The sequence below is a fragment of the Pleurodeles waltl genome, chromosome 11, assembly GCF_031143425.1.
Source record: "Pleurodeles waltl isolate 20211129_DDA chromosome 11, aPleWal1.hap1.20221129, whole genome shotgun sequence".
NCBI classification, from domain to species: Eukaryota; Metazoa; Chordata; class Amphibia; order Caudata; family Salamandridae; genus Pleurodeles; species Pleurodeles waltl.
In genome coordinates, this window is record NC_090450.1 from 33,860,090 (window position 1) to 33,884,698 (window position 24,609).

Sequence of the window (24,609 nt, forward strand, 5' to 3'; positions counted from 1 at the left end):
GTGAGGTTGGCATGGCACCCTGAGGGGAGTGCCATGTCGACTTAGTCATTTTCTCCCCACCAGCACACACAAGCTGGCAAGCAGTGTGTCCGTGCTGGGTGAGGGGTCCCTAGGGTGGCATAAGACATGCGGCAGCCCTTAGAGACCTTCCCTGGCATCAGGGCCCTTGGTACCAGGGGTACCAGTTACAAGGGACTTACCTGGGTGCCAGGGTTGTGCCAATTGTGTAAACAATGGTACATTTTAGGTGAAAGAACACTGGTGCTGGGGCCTGGTTAGCAGGGTCCCAGCACACTTCTCAGTCAAGTCAGCATCAGTGCCCACCACCACTGCCCCCAGGTCCCTGTTGTTGTTGGGGTGCTGGGTTAATACGGGGTCCCTGTAGTGGTGGACACACAGCTGATTGACGTGTCCTGGGGACGGAGGTATGGGCCCGCTGGGTGGGTGCTGTGCTGGTGTTACCAGAGGGTGGAAGGTCTGTGGTGGCCTGTGCCTGTGTGAGGGGAACCGACTGTCCCGAGGCCCACGATGGTCCGGGCTGGTCATCTAGATCCAGGTGGACAGAGCTGCTGTCATCACTGTGGGCCTCTTCTGTGGGTGGGGTGGAGATGTCTGGACCCTCCTGTCTGGTGACGTTGGGTAGTGGTCCTGCAGGGGTGGAAAAGCATGATTATTGCATCTGTGTGTGTCATGGTGTGCAATGGGTGGGTGACCGTGTACCCCAGTGCTGGCATTCCTGTGTGGGGGCCTGTGTGATGATGGTTTAGGGGGTTATATGGGTATGTGCAGTGGGCATGCTTTAGTAATGGGTGTCCATGCTTTGTTTTTGCATGCAGGACTTGGTTTTGGGATGGGTGGTTTGTGATATTGGTACATTTGTGAGAAGTTGGTGTGATGGGGGTGAGGGTGAGGGTGGCGGTATGTGCTGGCATGCAGGTAGGGTGGGGGATGTAATAGTTAAGATTTGTCTAACCAGAATCCATTCCTCCACCGACTCCTGCGAGGCCCTCAGGATGCAGAATCTCCAAGACCTGCTCCTCCCATGTTGTTAGTTGTGGGGGAGGAGGTGGGGGTCCGCCGCCAGTCCGCTGAACCGCCTGGTGGTGTCTTGAGACCACGGAACGCACCTTCCCCCGTAGGTCGTTCCACCTCTTCCTGATGTCGTCCCGATTTCTTGGGTGTTGTCCCACTGCGTTCACCCTGTCGACTATTCTTCGCCATAGCTCCATCTTCCTTGCAATTGAGGTGTGCTTGTGTCTCTACCGGACGATTTCCTCCACCATGACCCTGAGCTCCTCCTCCGAGAACCTGGGGTGTCTTTGCCGTGCCATGGGGTGGTGTAGATGATGTGTGGGGTTGAGTGTGTGTTGATAAGTGTGGTGATATGTAGTGGTGTGTGGTGTTTTGTGCGTGGAAGTTGTGTGGGTGATGGTGTTGAGTGCCTGTGGATGCTGGTTTGTGGATAGTGGTGTCTCTCTCTGGCCTTCTCTCTGTAATAGTGGTCCTAGGGGTTTGTGGGTGATGTGAGTGCGTGTTTTATATTGTATTGGGTGTGTGGGAGTGGTGTGTGTATGTGTATCAGGTGTGTGTATTTGGAATTGTCCAATGTGGCGGTGTTTTGTATATGTGTGTGTATTTTGAGCGCGGCGGTGTGTACTGCCAATGGAATACCGCGGTTGAAAGACCACTGCGTGGATTCGTGTGTCGTGATAGTGTGGGCGTATTTCTGTTGGCGTGACGGTGGAGGTTTTGTTTTTGCCAGTTTATCACTGACCTTTGGTGTGGCGGAGTTGTGTGGGTGTCTGAATTTTGTCGGATTCCGAAATGTGGGTCATAATAGCTGTGGCGGAATTCCGCGGCCGCGGCGGTGTGTTGGCAGTCTTCTGCACGGCGGTAAGCGGCTTTTACCGCCAATGTTGTAATGACCACCATTGTCTATAAAATGTAAAAATGGAGTGCAACATAAAGTACAGCATAGCTGCATTGCTGAATTAGATTAGGGTTACTTAGAGGCTGCTGCCGGTTTCAATTATGTTTGGGAGTTGGGTTGCCAACTTTACCAGACAAAAGTACTTGCTATCTGCTCATCTTTTAAGAAGAGTCTGTAAAGGCCTTGATCTGACTCTTACTTAGAACTTTATTTAAAATGTCTGTATTTGTTTTTAACATGCCATTTCTGTCTTTGTTTACTTTAATGAGCAGTCACTGATCATTATAACAGCTATAAAACACATTTAAAAGTGTTATCTTTTAACGTTTACTATTTAAATTATGTATTGATATTGGGGTAAAAATACAGGCATAAAGTGACTTTTCTAATTTTTGTACCGACAAGACAATAAAATACCGGCCATGCCAGTATACAGCTGGCCAGATGGCAATTCTGTTTGGGAGCCAGGTACAAACATGTGATGGGCACGGAGGGTGATCTGCTCTCCGATCCTTAATTGTTGGCATCCTCCCCCACTCTCATGCCACTGACCACAACAATTTAATTAAATAACTGCAATGGCGCTGAATCAGTGTAATTCTGAGCCTGGTGCTTCATATTTATTTCAGGTTGTATAAAGACGCCTCTGTTGCAAATTGAACGCACACAGCTGCACCAATATTCCAGCGGCCAATGTGTGTCTCGGGGTGGGGCATGTGCAGCCAGAGTACAAGTTGCGTTTGCCGCGCAGGGCCGAAACAATATTCCCAGCTCAAGTCCAAGACTGCGATGACTGAGTACCCAGGCAGTAGGATAATAAGCTGTAATTTGCACAGCCAGTGCGGTGCACTGGCTATTTTTATTCAGCTATGCGGAGCGCTTGTCATGTACAGACAGTTTCTTAAGAAGCTCTGTAAAAGAGTAACCAATTTATTTTTGTGCTGTGATGCGGACACCAGCACTAAAATGTGTTAGTCAAACCCCTGATGCGTGATACTTGGCAGGTCGGCTTAAAAGGTAAGTACATGAGGACTAGTGATTGGAGCCACGTCAAATTGAAAAATAATTCCGGGAACTGTAATTTATGTGTTTAAACTGTTTTCAATGGCTCCTGCGAATTTTGCGGTAAAGAGAGATACACATAACCCTGGCCTCTGTGTCCCAAATAGATGCATGCCAACATTTTAGAAGAGGAAAGTGAGAGATAGAGATTTTAAATAATGTATTTCTCCCATTGACTTCTATTGAAGCAGAGGCAATTTCAGGCGGGCTGCAGCCAAAATAACATTTTTTTGCTTCAAAAAGCGGGAATCTCCCGCCTGCATAGGTTCTAGTAAGCTAAGAGAATTTAAAATACTTGGCGCAGTAGCTACAATTTTTATTTTTTCACAGCACCAGGAGAAGTCCAAATCTAAGATGCCAACATCGTTGCCTGGTAACGCGTCCGCCACACTTGTCCTTCTTTTGTGTTTTTTTGTCCGCACGCTGTAGTCTCTTTTCGCTGTCCGCGGCACTCTGCCACTGACAGCCCATCCGCGTGGCCCAGTCTCTGACGTCATCGCGCGTGGCCACCTGCTCCAGCTAGACATGGCGGCCACAACAGCGAGTCGAGGAGGGAAGCGCCCGAGCGGTGCGGGCCGAGGGCCGGCCGGGGCCGAGCAGGAGGAGGAGCCGCCCTTGCAGGCCGTGCTGGTGGCGGACAGCTTCACTCGGCGCTTCAGCCCCGTGAGCAAGGACCGGGCTCGGGTGAGTGGAGCTGGGATAGGATCATGCCAGGCACATATGGGGGCGGTTCACAGAGCGCCCCTGCTAATCTGCATGCTTCATTGCGCCACAGACTACAATGTTCACGTTCTGTATGTTAGAGAAGCTTGAGCTGCTGCTAGCCAGTCTCTATCCCTGTAGTGTGCTGGTGAAGTATGGTAAAGCCTGGCTGTTATACAAAGGTTAGGATTGTGTTTACTTTTTGCACTTGCCATTCTGTGTATATTTTTGTGCCTGTCACTGTTTGTACCCAGGAGTTTTGTCTCTGTAGCCTGCTTTGGAAGGAGGTAAGTAGAACAAAGCAAAGTGCATGAGTTGTCTTGCAGCCATCCTGATGAACGTTCTTGACTACACCCTTTCTATATTTTTTTAAGAGTATACACCTAATTTATTCTAGCACCAATATTTGACATGCTCTGTTTTGTAATTTTAATCCAGTAAGCCCAAAGTATACGCACTTACCTCATCTTGAGTGACTGCATGTTCTTCTTGATTTCTTATTTGGTACACCTACACGTAAATAAACAAACAAATATGTGAGATCAGTGTGCAAGGATTTGAGCTCTTTCCTTACAGTACGATGCTTTATGTATGTAACTGCACATGGATGCCATTTCAGTTTTATTCAAACCACATTACATAAGTGTCATTTTTTTGCATAAGCAGTTTATTCAAATATGGTGCCTGCATACCTGTGTTTACAGAAAAGTGGCAGGATAATGTTACCGTGCATACACCCTTAGTTAAATTGATGCAAAAATGGAACTCTGCCCTTAAAGCTTTGAAGCTACATTTGTTGATATTAGTGCTTTATCCTCATATAATCAAATGTCTTTGCCCTAAGGAATCTGGTTAAGTTGACTACTCTTGCTACGTTTAATGCATTGCTGCTCTTTGATTGTGCAGTTCCTGGTCACTGCCCCAGTATATACCTTGGAATACCTCTGCTAGTGACATTTTAATGCCCTCCATCTTGCGCTTAACGATTGCATGACCATCCCATTTACTAGAGTAAAACCTAGCTTTGGCACCCCTGAGACGGCCTGCTTTGCACGTTAGCACAACTACAACATAACCACTATCTGGCATCTATCTTATCTCCTCAAGTCTGTGATATCTCGTTCACTAATAAGTGCCCAACCATTCACATTATGTGTTCATTAGATATGTATGTTCTGTTTGCAGGTCCTCCTTCCATTGGTCAATGTGGCATTGATCGATTATACGCTTGAATTCCTTACGGCTACTGGAGTTCAGGAGACCTTCATTTTTTGTTGCTGCATGAGCCATCAAATCAAGGAGCATTTGCAGTAAGTAATGCTTCTGTTACCTAAATTCTAACTTTCCTGCTTGTTTTGATATTGATCCTGTTTCCTTACTCTTCCTCAGTGTGGGAATGGAGCCAGAATTAGATACAGGGAACCAGCACTTTAGGAGTGGAGATCCTTCTGGAATACTGTTGTGGGTATGAACCACACATGTTCCATCTCTCAATTCTGTCATACTCGAAGAACTGCTTTCCCATTGTATCTTTTGTAGAATCTCTGTTTACGTGATTTACGAAATCTGCGCCTGATGTATATGCCCAGTATTAGCTTGTGTACTGTGTTGAGTAGCGAATGTTTACTTTTCCAGAAATGTTTTAGGGCTCTCTATCAGGAAGCTGATCTGCAACTTTAAGTTGAAAGCTGGCTTTACCTTTTGTTGTGTTCATGATAAGTGACATCTAATATTACAATGTCACTTAGTTCGATCGCGGTCAGGGCTTCTATGGTTGGCGGTTGGAGAAGCAGGACGGAGGCTGTGCAGTGTGTAGGGGTCTCAATTTCATTAATAAACGCATCTCAAACTTACCAATACTGTCGAGTGTCTTAAAGTTTGGCGACAAGCTGCTTGACCCCGACAACGAACCCACTGGGCAATTGCATTTAGGTCAGGACTTTCAAGCCGAAGTTTCTGCTGTTTCCTGTATTTGTCAGCATTCTTTTCATCAGCGTGGCCTGTGCTGCAGGATTTCTACAAGTCATTTGCCAGGACCACTTGTGAGTACTTTACATCGTTGCACGCGCGATCTGTCGGATCTGAGCTCGCGCAACGGAATCCTGACGTTCTATGTGGTTTGGTCTCCTGCTTCTTGGCATTTCAAACGTTGTGACGTATTACAGAGTTGACACGTATCTTGGTTTCCAGTTTCTAAGCAACCAGTTTTGCACAGCGTTGACGTTTTACTTAATGATAGCACGGCGTTGCTATAGTTACTAAGGAATTCGTGCTCTTTCCGCAGCCTTGTTTCTTTACAAAGAATCAAACGTGTGGATTGGCTACAACGCGAGTCGGACGGAGTTACTTTGAACTTGTTTTTATCCTGAGCTCGTTTTTTTTAATCGCCTTATTTTCTCTCATGAGGGATTTGAAATATGTTTGCTGATCGTTACTCACAAATGCAATTAAAAAAAAATATATATATATATTTTTTTTTCATTTTTGGTGCAGTTTTTTTTTTCTTTTCCTTAATGGAGTATTTTCTTACTATGTTTCATGTTTATTTTTGTTACGTATAATTTAGTGCATGACTTCAGGAAATGTGTGGACCCTTACTCCCCGAGAGCCATTCTTGCCTCAAAGTTGTGAACCATGCTTGAAATGGTTAAGAGTGGAAAGAATATTTTGAAAATTACATTGTATCTTTTAAAGATGATGAGGATCTTATACCAGAGGAAAAGAAATCTTCTACATTGTTTAGGAGCAAAAGGATTAAAAGTTTACAACAGTATTAATAAAAAAAAGTTAGACCTCCAGATGAGTATACTCACGCTCTTGATGATCTTACTCAGTAGCCTAAACCAACAGTGTGTATTGATGTGGATCGTTCCACATTTTTTCATAGGCAGCAACAACCAGAGGAGCTGGTGGAGGATTATGTAGCGGCACTTGAAAATGTAGCTCTCTCTTGCAAATTTGGGAATCTTCATAATGATCTTATTAGAGATCAAATTGTGATGCATACAGCGAATCCTCTTATTCAAGGTAAACTTTGGGCAGGAGGAGAAGCGTCTTTTCAAGAAAGCATTGACATGGTTAAGAGTGCTGAACTTACTGGAAGGTGTTCTAAGGCTGTTGTGAGCAGTGAAGATAAAATGACTACTGATTCAGAGAACAATTCCATGGTAGCCAAAGTGAGGAAGTCCAACAAAACTTCAAAAAAATTCATTGGTTCCACATGTAAAGATTACGTTAATTTGAAAGAAAGAAAAGCTTGTTTCAGATGTGGAGCAAGTATCATTTAGCTAATGATAAAAAATGCCCTGCTCGGACTGTGGGGTTATGGTTCATTTTGCTAAAGTGTGTTGTAAGAAAAAGAATGTGAATAAAGATGTTTGTGTGAAATGTATAGAGGAAGTACATTCACAAAATAGTTCTTCTGATGATTCAAATTTATGTGTTTTGAATATTGATGATAAATTATTGAACATAACAGAGAGTAACAACAGACTCTTATGCAATATATCTATTGGGCTGTATACATTTCTGTAGTTGCAGTCTCGGGTTCACCTTGCACTATTGTGAATCAGGATGTCTGGCAACAGTGTTTAGTGCCTGTTCTAGGAAATAGTCTTGAGAAACCCGTTATTTCTCCAAAGACTTTTACAGGGGAGCCTATAATTATGATTGGCTACAAAAAATTGTTAGTCAAGTTCAAACAAAAGCAGGTTCATTGCAAAATCTGTGTATCTGAAAGAGGTGAATCTGTTCTTGGGCGGAAAGATCAGGGCAAACTTTGTATCATTCTTGATGCCAGTAGTTCAGTACCTGTTTTGGTAGTACAACAGGAGGCACCGTTTATTTCTGACATTGCAAAAAAGATTTCCTAAGGTATTCTCAGGGCAAATTGGGAAACTTAAGGGGTTCCGACACAGAATATAAATTAAACCCGATTCTTCTCCAGTTGTACATAAGGTTAGAAGCATTCCCTTTTCATTGAAGGATCAGGTGGAGAAAGAGCTTCAAAAGTTACAGTCAGAAGGTATTATTGAACCTGTCGATTCTGCGGAATGGGTTGCACTTTTAGTCGTGGCTTTAGAAAAACTAAATGGGAAGCTTACACAGTGTGTTGATCTTCGGGATCTCAACAAAAGCCTTCTTGTAGATCAATTTCCCTTACCCAAAATCAGTGAGATGTTAGCATGCACAAGAGGGATTAAGTGGTTTTCCAGTATTGATCTAAAAGCTGCCCATCACCAGATATGTTTGCATGCTGAGACCAGAAGTCTTATAACTTTCATAACACTCTTAGGATGTTTTAGATTCAAAAGAGTACATTTTGGGTTAGCTTCAGCAGCAGCAATGTTTCAAAGGCTAATGCACAATGTCTTCTCAGACATGAAAGACGTACTCATTTTTCAGGATGATATATTGGTGATGGGGAAGAGCAGACAAGAGCTTGATCTTATTCTTGATAACGTTTTACAAAGGTTAGTTGAGCAGGGTTTAACAGCAGAATTAAGTAAGTACAGATTTGCTGAGAGAAAAATAAATTATTTAGGCCACAAAATTTCAGAGGTTGGTATCAAACCTAAAAGAGAGTTAATTGATGCTGTAAAATGTGCTTCTAGACCTCAGAGTAAGGATGACTTACCAGCATTTTTGGGTCTGGTGGAGTTTTATGCAAAATTTGTACACAATTGTTTTTTTTTTTTTAAACGCATACCACGAGGCAACTGTTAAAAGCTAATAACATTGCAGGTGTGTGTGTGTGTGTGTGTAAGCAGACAGCCACAGAATTAAATCTTGGTTGGTGCAGTGGAGAATAGTGACTTGTGTATTTTTAGTGCTACAAGGTCACAGCCTGCGACAGAAAGCACTGTGAAATGTAAGTCATTATTTTATATTTGCATAACACACTGTATAAGATAGGCCACTATAAAATGCACAAAAAAGATTTAAGATAAAATGGTGTTTCTAAAGTGTAGATTTAAGTATTACCAGACCATATGTAATACATTTTTTTTAACAGCTGTCCCTTCAACTCCCACTCAGGGGTATTAAGCACTATGTATATACAATTACAATTAAAAGCACACACTTCACAGCCCAGTTGGTAACTCTTTGCACTACCACTCCAATAGAACAAATCTTTGTCATCACAAAGCTTTGAGTGATTGGATCATTTTGAATATTTTACCATTTGCAGATCAACTTGTAGCTAACGTTTACATTTCATTCAGGAAGCAGGCCCCCTGGCAGGAAGGATTCTTTAGCTATCTGTGCAGCTTCATGTCACAGCACAGGAGACTCAATCAGTAAAAGTTCAGCTGAAGCATTTTACGATCGGCTGGGGGAGTGCGCAACCTTCTTTCCAGAACTCCATGCCCCCCCCGGGGGTCGCGACCCACAGATTGAAGACCTCTGTGCTAGTGCGAAGGGTATTGGTGCCACTTTGAGTCAAAGTGATAACAAGGGTGTTGAAATAACTATAGATTTTGGCTCACGCTCAAATACCCATACCGAAGAAAAGGTAATATTGAGTGTGAAAAGTTACCTTTTGTTTGGGGATTGGAACATTTCAGACATTACATTTGGGGCCACCTTGTTATACTGAGAAGTGCCATAAACCGGTCACCAAGGTTTTGACCACCAGGGTTTTAATTTCTGCTTCACCTAGCATATCTCATATCTCTGTTAGGCTGTTGGATTCTAATTACAGTATACAATATGTGCCTGGAGTTAAGAATGTGGTGGCAGATTTTTTTTTTAAAGTAGGTTGCCGTTACCTGTACCGAATGGTGAAGAAACAGATCTAGAAACATTTTCAGTGGCCAACGTGCTTGATGAGTTACCTGGTATAACTAGTGACGATTGGAACAAGCGCAGGTATCTGGCGATATTTTGGGTGTTTTAAGTGAGTTCATCAAGGACGGGTGGCCAAAGAAACGGCACATAGATCACAGAATTTGTGTGTTTTGGGAATTGAGACATGAATTATCATTAGAAGGCGGTCGGGTGCTAAGAATTGGCAAGGTGATTCCACCTTCGCGTTTAAGACATAGGATAGTAGACATTTGCCATGAAGGTAATTTGGATATTGAAAAGACAAAAAACAAAGTTAAGTGTTCGTATTGGTGGCCAGGATTAGATTTAGACGTTGAAAGGAAAGTGAGAGATTGTCAAGCATGTAATAATTCTGACAAAGTTCAAGTAACGTTAAAACCAACTCTTCATCCTATTGTGTGTCCAAATATGCCATGGGAAAAAATTGATGTTGCTATTGCTGGACCCATCGGGGAAGGGGATAAACAGACGTACTTACTTGTGTTGGTCGATAATTTTTCTAAATGGGCAGAAGTGGAAGTTGTTAATAGGGTGGATGTAGACTCTCTTGTGAATTTTTTGGATAAGGTGTTTTTAAAAGAGAGGTTACCTAGATGTATTGTTAGCGATAATGGGCCTCAATTCACTTCTGATACATTCAAAACGTACTTAGTATGTAAAGGTGTTTTACACAAAACTACTTCATTGAATCATCTAGCTGGCAATGGTGCAGTAGAAAGATTCAACCGTGTAATAAAAGGTGTTATTCAACTTGCCAACAATAACAAATTTAATTGGAAGGAAGAATTAAAGCAGACATCTGGGCGTATAGAACTACCCCTTGTGAATCTACTGGGGTTGCACCTTTCGCGTTAATGAGTGGTCGGATTCCCATTTGCAAGGACAATTTTGGTTGGAAGACAAGTATTACTAAAGTAGATTGGTCACTTAGGGCCATACGTATGAATAAATTTTCCCATAGACCTGTAATGGGTAAAAACCTTTGATACATCTGGCCCTTAGTGAGGTAAAACACAATGTAAAATGTTCTCAAGATCGTAGCAAATTATATTATGATGCTAAACACAAGTGTAAGAAGCAACACATTAAAGTTGGTGTTTTTGTCAAGATCAGGAAACCTGGGTATATTAGGAAAGGACACAACTGATTTTCTGAACCTTTGAGGGTAGGAGAATCATTGTACCTCAGCGTTGTTTAGTGACGGGAACATGTGGCATCTTTCTTCTTTGTCTTAGTGCAGAAATGCTGATGCTTTCGAGCTGGCTGATTTGCAGGTCTTGATTCGGTCAATAACGGGGAAACGCCCTTGTGAGCTCATAACTTCAGTTTGAACAAGATATAGGATCTTTAATCTTTCAGTGCATTGTCTGACTGTTTGAGAGGTCTCCGTGAATGAAGGGCTTATGGGAAATGTTTTTTGTTCTTGATTTCTGTATCTTTCGAGACTTGTGAAAAAATTGCTCACAGTTTGGGTGATTGAAATTATCACTTCCGAGGCACCGCACTGTTGTGAAAGGAGATATTGGATCAGTCTAAGTTGTTTTGGGTAGAACAGATTGAATATCATCATATTTAGTCTGGATTTCCTTGACAGACAACAGCCAAGCAGAAAGTCTAATTTATACCAGCTTATTTAACGTTCTGTCACGTTGTACTTTCTTTTCAAAGGCCTTAGTTGGCAGTTAGATCATGTGGAACATCTGAACATCTGTGACCAATAATGGCTGAGCGATGATAAGATGTGATTAGTGTGAGGTCCACATCTAATCAAAGCACTTAATACCATGTTGGGAAGTATATTTGTACGTAATTATTTGGTATGTGGCGCAGAGACAGAATGTTCCTTAAGAAATGATTGAGGTTATGTTGTCAGTTGACGCTTAGTCCTGTTTTAAGAGATGGAAAAAGCATGTGAACAAATATGTTCTCCAAGACGGTAGGACAGGAGACATTAGTAGAAGGTGCAATCGATGATGTTCAGAAAGGACATTAGTTTGAGCCTACGCAATATTTCGAATTCTATTCCCCCGACTATGTTTTCGTACCACGAAAGACACGCTGGCTGTAGTTTTTACATCATAAAAGCACTTTGGGAAGACAAATGTATCATGGAAAAACAATTGCTTTTTGTCTATAAATTAATTGGAAAATTAAAGCTACACATGATAAAGAAAACTTGCTTGAATAAATTCAATGAACGCTGAACAGATAATTACATGTTACTGTTCGATTATAACTTTGGTGCATCTAAAAATATTAAAACTTTAAATAAAAAATAACTATTGCCTTAGTCATTTATACTCTCCGCTCCCCAATTTATAGATTTAAACTGTTGGATGCTGTTAGGTAACTATTGTTAGATTGAGAAAAAACAGTAGGGTGGACTGCCCTTCTGGCAGGCTTGAGTATGTGCAGAGCCAACGCCACATGGTAGTGTGTTTCATGATATCATAAGAAGACGCTAATACACAGATCTTTCCACTGGAGAGGGTTTTATCACGAAAAACTATCAATGATCTGCTTCTTTTTGAAGACCCTGTCACCTGGTAGTTTCTTAGGCAGCCAGTCCTAATTTACTCTTGCATTAATGTAGCTCATCTTGCCTATGAGAAATTGCATCGTGAAACTTAATCTGACTGTACATTGGAATAATCTTCAAGAACAACAGTTCATGAAATACTTGTTCCAAAATGGTGTTGAATGGTCACTTTTAAGGGAATTATCTTCCTCATTGGTCAGTCTTTCAAGCCATTCAAGTAACAATAAAAAAACAACTCCTCTTCTTGAGATGGGGGAGTGCGCTGGTCCTGAACTGCCATGGTCAGTGGTTGGGAGACATGTCTTTTTACATACACTATCTAGAGTTGAAAGCCATCTTCCTGGGTCTAAATGTTTTGTTTTTGTTTATGGGTGAAAATGGATAACATTTTCACAGACATAACAGGGAGGGACAAAGACTCTCATATTTTGTAAACTATATGTTCGCCTATAGAACTGGGTGGTTCAAAAAATGGTTTTCCCCACGGCTAGCCATTCGGAACGGAAAGTCAACATCTAAGAGGATACCCTGACCAGTATACATCATGTTTTCCAGAAGTAGAAATTGTTCAGCTTTAGCCACCAGGAGGGCAAGCCAGTAGGACTGCATCATTTGCATATTGCAGGAGGAGAATACACCTTAAGCGCATCAATTTGCTTCAGGTAGCGAGAGAGTATTTTCTAATTTATTGAAATAAACTTTGAATAAAAGGTTGTGATTACAGTATCATGACTGGGTCCACAAAGGGTGCTAAATAAATCTGCTCATGCTCTCTAGCCTTCCTTTTGGTCTGCAAGGAGAGACCAACTCAAGTAGCGAATTAAGGCAGCCGTGCAGATCATGCTATGTAAGATAATTCCACAGTGATACCATGCTTTGTTTCCAAATGATGCTTCTAGGGGCCCACAAGATAACCAACACATAGGTGTGTCTAGACATATATTGTACATGCCTCTCCTTATCTTTACCTTATCTTACAGAAAATCCAAGTGGTGCCGCCCAACTTCACCTAATGTGGTGCACGTGGTGACCTCTGAGCTGTATCGATCACTTGGCGATGTCCTGAGGGATGTGGATGCCAAATCTTTGGTGCGTTCTGACTTTCTGCTAGTTTATGGTGATGTGGTCTCAAATATCAACATCTCCAAAGCCCTGGAGGCACACAGGTAAAAACTTGTTACTTCTCACAAGTTGTTTAAAAAAAAAAGTCTCTATTCCCAATGTGTACCCTGCCAAAGCCCATAAACTCATGGCAATTAACAGTTTATTCAATGTGTGGGCAGTACCTGCAACTCTTGTTAAAGTGGGTCTTCTTGCCACCGTGCCTAGAGTACAACAATTGGTACCTTTTCTCAGACCATAGCTGCATGAAGCAAGTTTTTTTTTTTTTTATAGTGGGCCTTGCACAGCCTTTCCTAGAGCCGAGATATCCTTGGGTTTTCTCAGAACTGGACTGTGCACAGCTTCTCTTAGAGCAGAATAGCTAACATTCTGTCATAAAGCAGAAGAATGCTTGGTATTTCTTAGAAGAGGGGAGTGAGTAGGCCTGATGAAAACTAGTAAAAACTAGTACATGCTCATTGATGGAGAGGAAACTGACTTTATAAGCCACCATAATTTAGAAATGTGGAGTGTCTAAGAGTCGGGCACCTAAATGTATTATTGTGATCTTGAAGTGATGGCAGTTCATGAAGTACAGGTATGCCAGTTGACGAACAGGATTAGAAACTGGTAACATGTAGCCACACCAGAAAAGCTTTAGTTGATAGTGTGCTTGTAGCGAGACTTCTCTTTCAATCATGGTTTGGACATACAGTGCAGTTGAGCACAAAGTTTATTTTTCATATAGTCTCTGCCAGCCAGTAAGTCCCAGTTTTAAACAATAACATGTCTCAAACACAGTTTGTTTTAGCTTGCATTGGAAAGCAGTAGCAGTTTGCCTCATATCGGTGTACAAAAATATCTGATTGTTCAAGCATACTGGTCTGCATCTTGGTGTGGGATGTTTATTTACAGAGGCACAGAGAGTTACATTTGCTTTTGCTAATGACTCCATATGTGCATTAACAATGTCTCAGTAGAAAATACATTCAAAACCATGAGATGAGCCACTTCCCGTTCCCAAAACACAGTTTCCAACCTGCAAAAAACATAGTTGGTAATATGTTTTTTTACAAGATTGTATAGGCCGGTATCAGAAGCATGTTCACCGTAAGCATGGAAAGAGACCCAGTACCCAAAAGTGTTTTTAGTTTATTCCTAGAAATTTTACATCTTTGCTAGTGGTTGTTTGTAGCATACACTGTTAGCCTTCTTGCTTCATTGCTGTGATTTTTATTTTTTTATTATTATTAGTTTATTATTTCCTTTTCAAGCACTGTCCTCCTCAACTTATCATTGCACAGGTGCAGGAATTTTGCTACATCTAAGCTATTGACCTTTTTCTAAAGGGCCACACCTTCAGGCCTTTGAGTGTGTGATTTTTGGGTTATTGTCCTTTTAAAACAAAATTTGCTAATTATTTCCTTTTGTTTTTTAGGACTCGCCGTAAGGTGGACAAGAATGTTTCAGTAATGACTATGATATTTAAGGAGGCTTCACCGGGTCACCGCACCAGGTGCCAGGAGGATGATGTCATCACTGCCATGGACAGCAGTACATGCCGTGTGTTGCACTACCAAAAAACTCGTGGGCTCAAGCGCTTCGGCTTCCCTATGGTCAGTACTAAAGACAGGAGTTTAGAGCTGTAGCGGGACGATTCAGAGTCATAAGCGCAGTAGGGGCAGTAACAAAGGTTGGTATCTTTGATAAGCTACCACCTGCATTTTAAAAACCAGGATTCTGAAACACAATTTTGCAGTCAGAAGAGATGTAATGGCCTTTCAAAGGTATTTGAATTATGTTGTATTACATATAAACAGCCTTTTGTGATTCCCGCACTGCACCATACACTGTGAGTTTTAAAGTGTAAAGTATTGCAGTCATTTTAGTAGGGTATCTTTCTTCATTTTTCACCCACCATGCCACCTCAGTTTGGACACAGCCATATGTAAATCAGCTTTGACCCTGCTCCACGTCTGGGCATTCCCGGCGCACTTAGGTCTTCAAAATAAAAAACAGCAACATTCACTGTGGGCTCACTGTGCCACTTGAACCAAGCTATTCCTGGCTGAAGAGCTCTAATTAGAGCTAAACCAGTCCTAGGTTACCTGTGTTCCGGTTCAGGGAGGACCTGGCCTGGCAGAAAGGGCTGCACTGTTCCCATGAGGAGCAGGGTCAACGCTGATTTGCGTATGGCTGTGTCCAAAGTGACGTGGCATGGCGGATGAAAAGCGGTGGATTAGGATGCAGCCCGAGCGATTGTCAGTGACTGGGATTATTTCAAGCATTCCATCAATCACCATCTTGTTTTTGCATTGGTCACTGGAACCAAGCTATACCTGGCTGAACAGCCCTAACCAGGGTGAACCTGGCCCTAAGTTGCTTGTCTTGCGGTTCAGGGAGCCCCTGGCCTGGGATTTCGGGCTGGATTGTTCCTGCAAGGAGCAGGGTAAAGGCTGATTTGCATATGGCCGTCTTGAGGCTGAGGTGGCATGGTGTGCAAAAATCAATGTATTGCAGTGCAACCCTGAGCGATTGTCAGTGGCTGAGAATAATTCAAGCGTACCATCGATCACCTTGTTGTTTTTGCAAGTAATGCGGGAACAGCTATCCCCCCCAACTTGGGATGGTGATGCAATCCTTGCTGCACAACTTGACTGCCAGTTTTTGATGCAAACAAGAGACTTGCCTGACTGTAAGGGGTGAATGTGTGCTGCCCTTGCCCAAAGTGAAGAGCTGGCTGGTGGCAGATGAGCATGGCCTGAAGTATTGACTGTTTAGGATGTAACGGCTCACAGGTAATAAGGTGAAAAAAAACTTGAATCCAGGGACGCAGGGCTCATCGTAGAGATAAATGGAAAACTTTTCAGTATTCCTATCTTTTTCTCTCATCACTTGGAGAGTCCCCTCATTCAGGAGCCGCACGGTCACCTGGACATCTGGTGTGATACGCCCTTAACCTCAGTGTGCTGAGCTCTGCCTCAAATTGCTGATGTTGTAAAGAACGGCATCCTCCTAATATGCAAATACCTGAGCATCAAGGGCACAAACCCTCCACTGGTAAGAAGTTGTGCGATGGCCTGGCTGAATCTCCGAGATGCACTCATTAGCTGCGCAAATGTGCTCAAGGGTACAACAGTGTAGCAAAACATGTACATCACCGCCCTTCTCTGAATGTACCTACTCATGAAAATGAACTGGGTATTTCTGAGGAAGAACAATGACAACCCCAAAACATGACACATGTCCACATACACACAGCACCCATTAAGTGGCAATGATACTTCCACAGTGAGGTCATTGTCTGTTGACTCCTCAGGTAGGCCAGACAAAAATCCTGCTAGTAGTCAAGGACAGTATAGAATAAAAATTAACATGACACAGTATTAGTCTTTTTTGAGAGCCAACCGTAAGAAAATATCAGAAACACTGACCCTAGTGGAATCCAGCATGTTGGTCGTGGAACCGGATGTGGAGGAGGCCTTAAGGAACATCTGGAAGACCTAATAAGAGGATCAGAAACCTGAAGTACCGGGTAGAAGCCACAGAGCAAAAATAAAAGGAAGAGGGGACTTTGGAGGGCTTTTCAAACGATCTTATCAGGCCCTCAACCCATCCCTTTTCCAGATGCCCCTAATGCCTACCATCACAAAATATTGTGGCATTGATGTCCTCCTTTGACAAGCTGGACTGAAGGAGGGGGTCCACATAAAAAAAGACCAAAAGTGTTGCTCTTCCCAATCAACTCAGCAGCGGTCCAGCAACAAAGTAGGTCCTTCCTGGAGATAAAGCACAAACTTGTGACATTCGGCTTGTGCTACTCAAGAATGGTATGTGGCACCATTGTTGAAATGTCGGCATGGATAGAGGTGATGGGTTTTTCAGAGAGCAACCTGGTGTTGCCAGGCCATATATGCACCCCAGAAGGATGAACAGATTAACGCGGTGACCTACCCAGGAGCAGAAAGTGGCCAACAGATCAGCCAAGGAGCGGCCGATGAAACATCATCGATGAGCATCACCAGTAGTGCAAATATTTAGCCGCTCCATGGACCGATCCCCATTAACGGCCTTGCGCAACAGAGTTGGTTGGGGAGCTTGAACACCCAAAGTTCGAGATTAACCACATTTCTTTGCTACTTCTGCTCCCTGCTGTACTCTGACCCGAATATGAGACTGGGCAGAGAGGTGCAAGCTTCTTTGTCCATTTTATTATTCTTTCTGTCTCTATTGGCAGATGATGTGAACTTGTTAGATGTCCAAGTCACAGTAGATCAGATATCTATACAGGGGTAGGACACCTGGCACAGATGGTCTTCCTTCAGAATTTTATGCTGAATTTGTGTGTCTGCTAGCACCTCAATTCTCTTAAACTAGGTAATCTTCCCCTTAAACTAGGCAAGTGCTGATAGCGATGCTCCTTAGCTTGGCAGGAGAAGCTTGATGTTGCTCTTTATCTCCCACTCTGATTGATGAATACAGATTACAAATTACTGGGAAAGATCCGGGCAATCAGATTGATGTCAGTCTTGGCCAGTCTGATACACCTGTGTCAATCTGGGTTTGTTCCCAGTACAAACACTTCCCTAGACCAAATGAAAGTTTTTACTATATCAATAGATTTAACATAGTATGTCCTGGCTCCCACTGTGATTTTCATAGACACTGAAAAGTTATTCGATACCATCAGATAAGGTTCATTTGGTAGGCACTAAGGCACTTAAAATTTGGGCACCAATACTTGGAATGGCTGATACTACTATGTAGATTCCCAACAGTGAGGGTAAAGATAGCAGAGATGTTCTCCAACAGCTGGATGATCCAGTGAGTTATGTGATAGTGCTGACCATTGTTGCCTCTGACATTTACATTGACTATGGACCCATTGCTTACCGGGAGCGCAGATCCCCAAATCACAGAGGGATAAAGCTATTCCTTGTAGACCATAATCTACCTCTTCAGGCAGAGGACGTCCTACTGTATTTGATCCTTGCTCGGCACTCCAGTCTTTCATATAAATATTCAAAGCGTTTGATCAACTCTCAGGGCTTGACATAAGCAAAACTATGTCCTTTATATTCACACTCAGGAATGCCATAATCCAAGCCCAAACATACATGATCATTGTAGGCATGCAGTTGGTCCCGCAGGCTTAACTACATAGATGTCCATATTTAGAGAGATTAGTGCTCAGCAGTAATCAAACAAGAGACCTATCTGCCCTCTGTAAATCTAAACAAAACATCTCCCAATGTCAGATATGGGGAGAGTAGCACTGATGTTACTGGTCCTGCCTTCAAAACGGCTCCACTATCCTGTGAGTGTCCGACAGAATCCACCCAGAAAGTTTCCCTGTCCAACTAAACCTGTCTGTGTCAGAGGAGCAGATTAGGGGTCTCAGATACACGGTCCACTCTGACGTGAAAGGCAGGAATCTGTGCACCTAGGGTTAGGTTTGCTGGGATTGATTGCACACCACAGAAACCTCGAGCCCGAATGTAATCTTATCGATCTCACTAGTTTGTTGGCCAAGAGGCAGATAGCGCTTTTGTGGAAGGTGGCTAAGCTTCCTCCCATATCAAGATGGGTTACAGAATTTAAACGTTGGACTGAAGCAGAAATGGGGGCCACTAGGAGAGCACAGGGGAGACACAAGTATCAATGACCAGGAGCTCCCTACTCATGTGGATTCCTAGGGGGGACTACTACAGCCAGTGTGGCATTCTATATACAAACTCCTGAGAGCCACTAGGTTGCTCACACCCATTGCACTACAACAAATATTCAAGAAATACAACAAATATTCAACAAAAAAAACTATCTGACTCTTTTTTTTTTTTTTTTTGATGCAATTTTGACTGAAGTGCACTGGGTTCCTGCTAACCAGGCTCCCCGTGGCAGTAATCCTTCACAAAACAAGACACATGCTCACTTGATCCTCAAGTGGCCAGGCCCCTTTATCACCTCTAAGTCCCTAGTATATGGTACCTCTGGTACCTGTGGCATGGGTACTAAGGAGGGGTCCTAAGAGCTGTAGAGGCTTCACTGGAACTAGGGATGTTTGGTATCAAACATCTCATATTAATAAACTCTCACTGATGCCAGTGATGGATTTATTAATACATGCACCCATAGGGCATCTTAGAGGCGCCCCTGAAAAACCTACCAACTGCTTGTGAGCTCATTGTCCAGTCTGCCACCAACAGATGAGAATCTGGCCTCCTTGGGTGAGGTCAGAAACAAAGTCTGCTCTGGTCAGGGTGTTATTACACACCTCCCAACAGGATGACCCGCAAATCTGCATTCTAAGGCAGAGAGCTTCAAAGAAGCCCACCGCCTTTGGTATGCAGATCTGGCTTTCCCCAGAGGAGGATGCTGACTCCTCCCCCCCCCCCCCCCCCCTTTTACCCCCCAAGGCCCATCTGGCACCTGGACAGTTGGGAACATTAGCTATGCAGGAGAAGTGTCACCCTTGCAGGCTGGACACAGCCCTAGGTTGTCCAGCTTTAAGTGGACTCGACTTAGCAGGATTTTCTATCTTGTGTGTGGTGGAATTTAAGATCTCTGGACAGGGTGATGCCCAATCCCCATCGGAAGTGGTAATCTAAGTGGTGTAGTGACCCCAAGGATAAGTAGCCCATTGGCTACTACCTTCACTCCTCTTAATGCCCCCTAAAATGATACAAGGAAACCATATCTTCGCTGGACACAAATGGAGTGGACAAAAAGCCTGCTGAACCTGAGAACTGAGGAGCACTGACTGAATTGGCGCCGACTCTACTGGCCGGCCTGCTGCAACTGACACGTCCTGCCTCTGCAGCCTCTACAAAACTGAATGAGCTGCCAGGGCTTTGCAGATTGCCAAGAAAAACTCCCTTGGGGTAGAGGAGCTGCTCCTCCTGCGTCCGCAGGCACCCCAAAAAAAACCTGCGAGAACCAGGACTGCCAGAAACCCGACACCAGACATCACCACTGCACCCGACCCACCTAGCCTGTGTTGAGGTGGACCAGTGGTGTCATCATGGTCCCCAGGCACCCCAGAGACGAAACCCACCTTGATTGCATTCCCTATGGACTTCTCAACGGTGTCTGCAGTCTGTTTCTGCAGTCCCACCCCTGCAACTGTGAATGACCACAAGACAGAAACCCAACCCCTCGGGACACCTCTGCACCTGTCTGCCCCGGACCGAGGAGAAGAGAACCAAAGGTGTCCACATGTATCCTGGCCCTGTGAGACCTGTGCCCACTTGTTGGTTTGGTAGGACTGGACCCCCAGTCTATGCCTGCAGACCATTTATGCAAAAAGCTCCATCACCAGACCCGACGCCAGAAGACACCACTGCACCCGCACCCTACAGCACGAGGAGAAATATACTGACGGTGTCCCCACTTGCCCGAGTACCTCAGTGGTCGAGCCCCCATACCCCAACCCCCGTGGGTTCCCCCTGACTGACCTTCCAGTCCATCACTTCAGCAACTTTTGTAACAGGCCAGTTCCCCATTGAAGTGAACGGGACACCTGATGCTGTAACACACCTCTGCACCCGGATGCACCAGAGCCTGCCGGCGTGACCTGTTGGCATGGCCTTGGACCTTGCTCCATACGCAGCTTAAGTCCAGGAGAACAGTACCGTAAGTCGTTTTAGGTGTCCAAATGCCATACCTGTTTTTCCTCTAAAGATAACAATACTGCACCAAAACATTGCACTGTCAAGTTTTAAAAACTGTAAAAATGTATAACTCCAAAAGTACTCCCCTGACTGCGTTGATCTTGATATCAAAGTTTATTTAAAGTATGTGTTATTTTTGTAATTTAGACTCCGATTTCTTTATTGAGCGTGAGTCTCACTTACTGCATGAGTGTGTGCCGATCATGCTTAGCCCTATCCTCTCATATGCCTAACTGCTTGTCCACACTACCACAAAACAGAGCATTTGGGATGTCATTTGTGCCTCTGTGATACCTCTGGGTTTTTATCGACTCTTTGAACAGTGTACCCAATTTTGGTCTGCAATATAAAGAGCGAGCTTCCTACAACACACAATTGGAGCAGCAAGCCATTAGGTTTTTTTTTATGATCTGATTCTTTTCATCTTCCTGTTCCTTATTTTTATCAGTTTATAATAGATGTGGCAGCTAAAGGAAAAGTTAGGTCAAAATTTGGTAATTTGGAAAATTGCAAATTGTGTATGTGGGTAGGATACAAGCATGTCAGTAATACTTCTGCTGGAACAATGAAATCAATACAAGAAAAAAAAACATACTGGTAAAAATGATTTGGCACACCTAGCGCTACTCGGGCTTTTGTTGAAAATATAATTTTCCTAATTTTGCTTGAAAAACTAATTCAAACACTAAAGCTAGATTTTGGATGACCAATGGCCTGTAGAATTGTTAATCTTGCAAAAAGAAACTGATAGGAACTTGTTTTGAAATGTGAAGTATGTTATATCTTTTTATATATTAGGCACTTCCAATATTGAATTTTTGTTTTCTAGAGTATTTTCCAAAGCGGTGCTGGAGAAGTGGAGCTGCGCCATGATTTGTTGGATTGTCATATAAGCATCTGTTCTCCGCAGGTGAGTAATTCTAGGTTGCATCACAAGTCTTTTGGGGCATTGACTTGGTTCTTTTATGTTCTTAAGGACCGAGCCGTCTCTTGCTGTGGAGATGGGGACTGGAAGAGGTCGTTCGGAAAGTATTGGCACACCTAGAATGTTCATGAGTGTAGTGGGCAGTTGGCTTCTGTGGTAGGCTGTGAGTTTATAGTAGCAGCACCAAGTAACCAATCATTGGGGTTGGAGACAGCAAAGGGCAAACCCATGTAATTGCAGATAACTATGATGCCTGCCTGCTTATTTCATCAGCCTTTAACATAAGGAGTCTTTACTTACAGACCACAGGGTTGCTGTAGTGGGGATGCAACATCTGAGTTGCATTAGTGACCTTCATAAAGCAGTGGTTCTTCCTGTGAGTCAGAAGCTCAAAAGATTTATAGGGCATGTTCTGTATTCTATGAAGCTTGCCCAGAAAGCCACTATTCAACCCTAAAAAATATAAAATATGTAAAAAAATGTTAGAGCAACCCTTATACCCTTTGCACTTTTTCTTATACAGGTTGCTGAGCTGTTCACTGATAACTTTGATTACCAGACGAGAGATGACTTTGTACGAGGGATCTTGGTGAATGAGGAGGTAAGTGCTGTGTTTGTAGATATCCTTTGAATAATTTAGAGTAGGCCAAAATGCAGTAATTGGAAGGATCTTTCTTAGAGAGGTTGGTATATCCAAACATCCACAGCAAACAGGTGATCACCTCTAGACTCAAGTACTTGTCTATCTTCACACAGAGTACTTGTTGGTCCAAAATAAGGGGGCACCCGGCTTCTATCCTCTGCACTTCATTATGGTGAAGGGCATGAAATGGGTTCTGAGGCCTTGACAGGACTCAAGGCCACTTCAAGTAAGACTTGTAGAGTCAATGGAAGGCCATAAAAAACCTGGATAAAGTCGATATCTAGTTGAGGAGCATAACACAGAAGTGAGGGAACTGCACAGAATACTTGTTTGGAAACCTGGTCCTGGGGCGTCCGAGGTTACTGAGCTTCAGTTAGTCCTTTACCACTGGTGGCACGCAGTATTATTGGACCCTAGGCTAGATGACCATATACTATCCTTTAGTGCTTGACTTGTCATTGGTAGTTGGGCACAATGATCCGAGGATTACTCATGGTCTTGGTGGACTTTAAACTTCCAGAATACAATAGGACTTTTTAATGTCGGTTATAATTGGGTTTTCTGAGGGTGCATTACTTTTAAAGATAAGGCACTTTAATGCACATGAGGAACGTATGCATACATAAAATGATCATACTGAAAGAAAACCAGGCCTCTCAATTGCATTACCTAGAACCATATAGATTTTTGTTATGTGCCTAAGCACTGTCCAAAGAGTTAAAATCAGGGGCCTGTGGTAAATGCTTTTCAGGGCACTCACAATGTCCTTGTACTGGGGTCACAGTCAGCCAAGGTTGAAACGTTTAAGAACAGGCTTTTTTTCCCGGCCTGGGGCCTCCAACCACTGTCCCTCAGTGGACAAGGAAAAAGAAAGTGTACATGCAGGAGGAGCCTACTCTCCCCAGAACCACTAGGCAGATTTGGATGTGGTGTGTGGTTCTGGGGTCCCTGCTCCACCTAACTACCTGACACCCCCAAGCCACGGTTTGAAACCGAGATATTCATCCAGGTTTTTGGATGTAACTGTAAGATGCACACAGACTTTCTAACAGTGCTACCGAGGTCATAGTTGAAACGGGCTCACCAGCAGCCGCATTGGGTGATGAACTTCCGCTTGGCCCCATGCAACACAGGTGACGATGATGCATCAGTCTTCAGTCAACAGCTTGATGACCTCGTACCCTGAAGCAGCACACTCCTCACCACAGCCCCCGGCAGGCCTCACAGGTATCTGGGCTCCTAAATTTGTTTTGGATGCAGGCAGTCCTCTGCGAGACACTATCCAGTGCCCCATTCCACGGCAGGCAAGGCTCTTCCCTCACAAGACTGCCCAGCAGAACATGATGCAGGTCAGAGGTATCCCTAGTCTCTCTAGAAGCCAGCAATCAGACAAGACTCCGGAACACTCTCCTCAGCTACACTCTACTCTTGAATGATGGAAAATGTTAGAACCATCTACTGATCAAAGTTGCCAGCACTTGTGGAGAGAGTCAATCAGCTGTCATGCTGGGTTTGGATTTGGAGGACTCTTCCAGTCACAGTGGGCTTGGACATTACAGTTTCAGTGCATTCAGGGTCCTCAGTAACCAGTGCTTCCCCTAGATTGCTGCTGCTTTCCCTCGGTGCAGTGGTAGTTGGACCCAGACAGCATCTGAGATGCCAATCTTTTAGGTATAGAGGTAAGGGGAATTTGAACGCCCTGCAAACCCCTGGGATGTTGTGACACGGATTGTCAAATTTTGCTGCATCAAAAATTAAACATTTTCAGCATTTAGTTGAATTTATGTGCGTGTTGGCTGCATTTTATTTGTGAAAATGTGCTTTCATTTATGTGGTTGGCAGTTGTCAAGTTAATTTCGTTATTTTCTTCTTCCTTCCGATTTACTCTTTTTAGTCATACAGTTTGGGTAACTTTCAGTCCCTTGCTTCGGTGGGTTTCCTTGGTTGCCTTCTAGGCATCACCCAAAAAAAAAAACTAGAACCGTTCATGTCACTTTTGTTTCACGGCTTCAAATGGGCAAGTCCAAAACGGAACTAATCCCTTTTGAAAAACAACTTTAATTCTCTTAGATATTTGCCACTCTGAGATCGGTTGAGGCCTTTCCCTCTCTTTGTGATTGGACGTCAGGGCCGGAAAGATCCTTGCCAAAAAACGTGCTGTTTGTTTTTATTGGTAGTTTCAAGTTTTCCAAGGAGGGTTGTTCTCAC

General features: G+C 43.5%; 1 protein-coding gene across 1 annotated transcript in view; it reads left to right on the forward strand.

The window, feature by feature from the left end:
* The first annotated feature begins 3,483 nt into the window (after positions 1-3,483).
* EIF2B5 (eukaryotic translation initiation factor 2B subunit epsilon) overlaps positions 3,484-24,609 on the forward strand; it is an 88,528-nt gene continuing 67,402 nt past the window's right edge. Inside the window, exons 1-6 of the mRNA XM_069212936.1 lie at positions 3,484-3,676; positions 4,880-5,004; positions 13,043-13,228; positions 14,602-14,779; positions 21,663-21,743; positions 22,282-22,359. Of these exons, the coding sequence (XP_069069037.1) occupies positions 3,518-3,676; positions 4,880-5,004; positions 13,043-13,228; positions 14,602-14,779; positions 21,663-21,743; positions 22,282-22,359 (807 nt within the window). The 5' untranslated portion in view covers positions 3,484-3,517. The remainder of the gene's footprint in view (positions 3,677-4,879; positions 5,005-13,042; positions 13,229-14,601; positions 14,780-21,662; positions 21,744-22,281; positions 22,360-24,609) is intronic.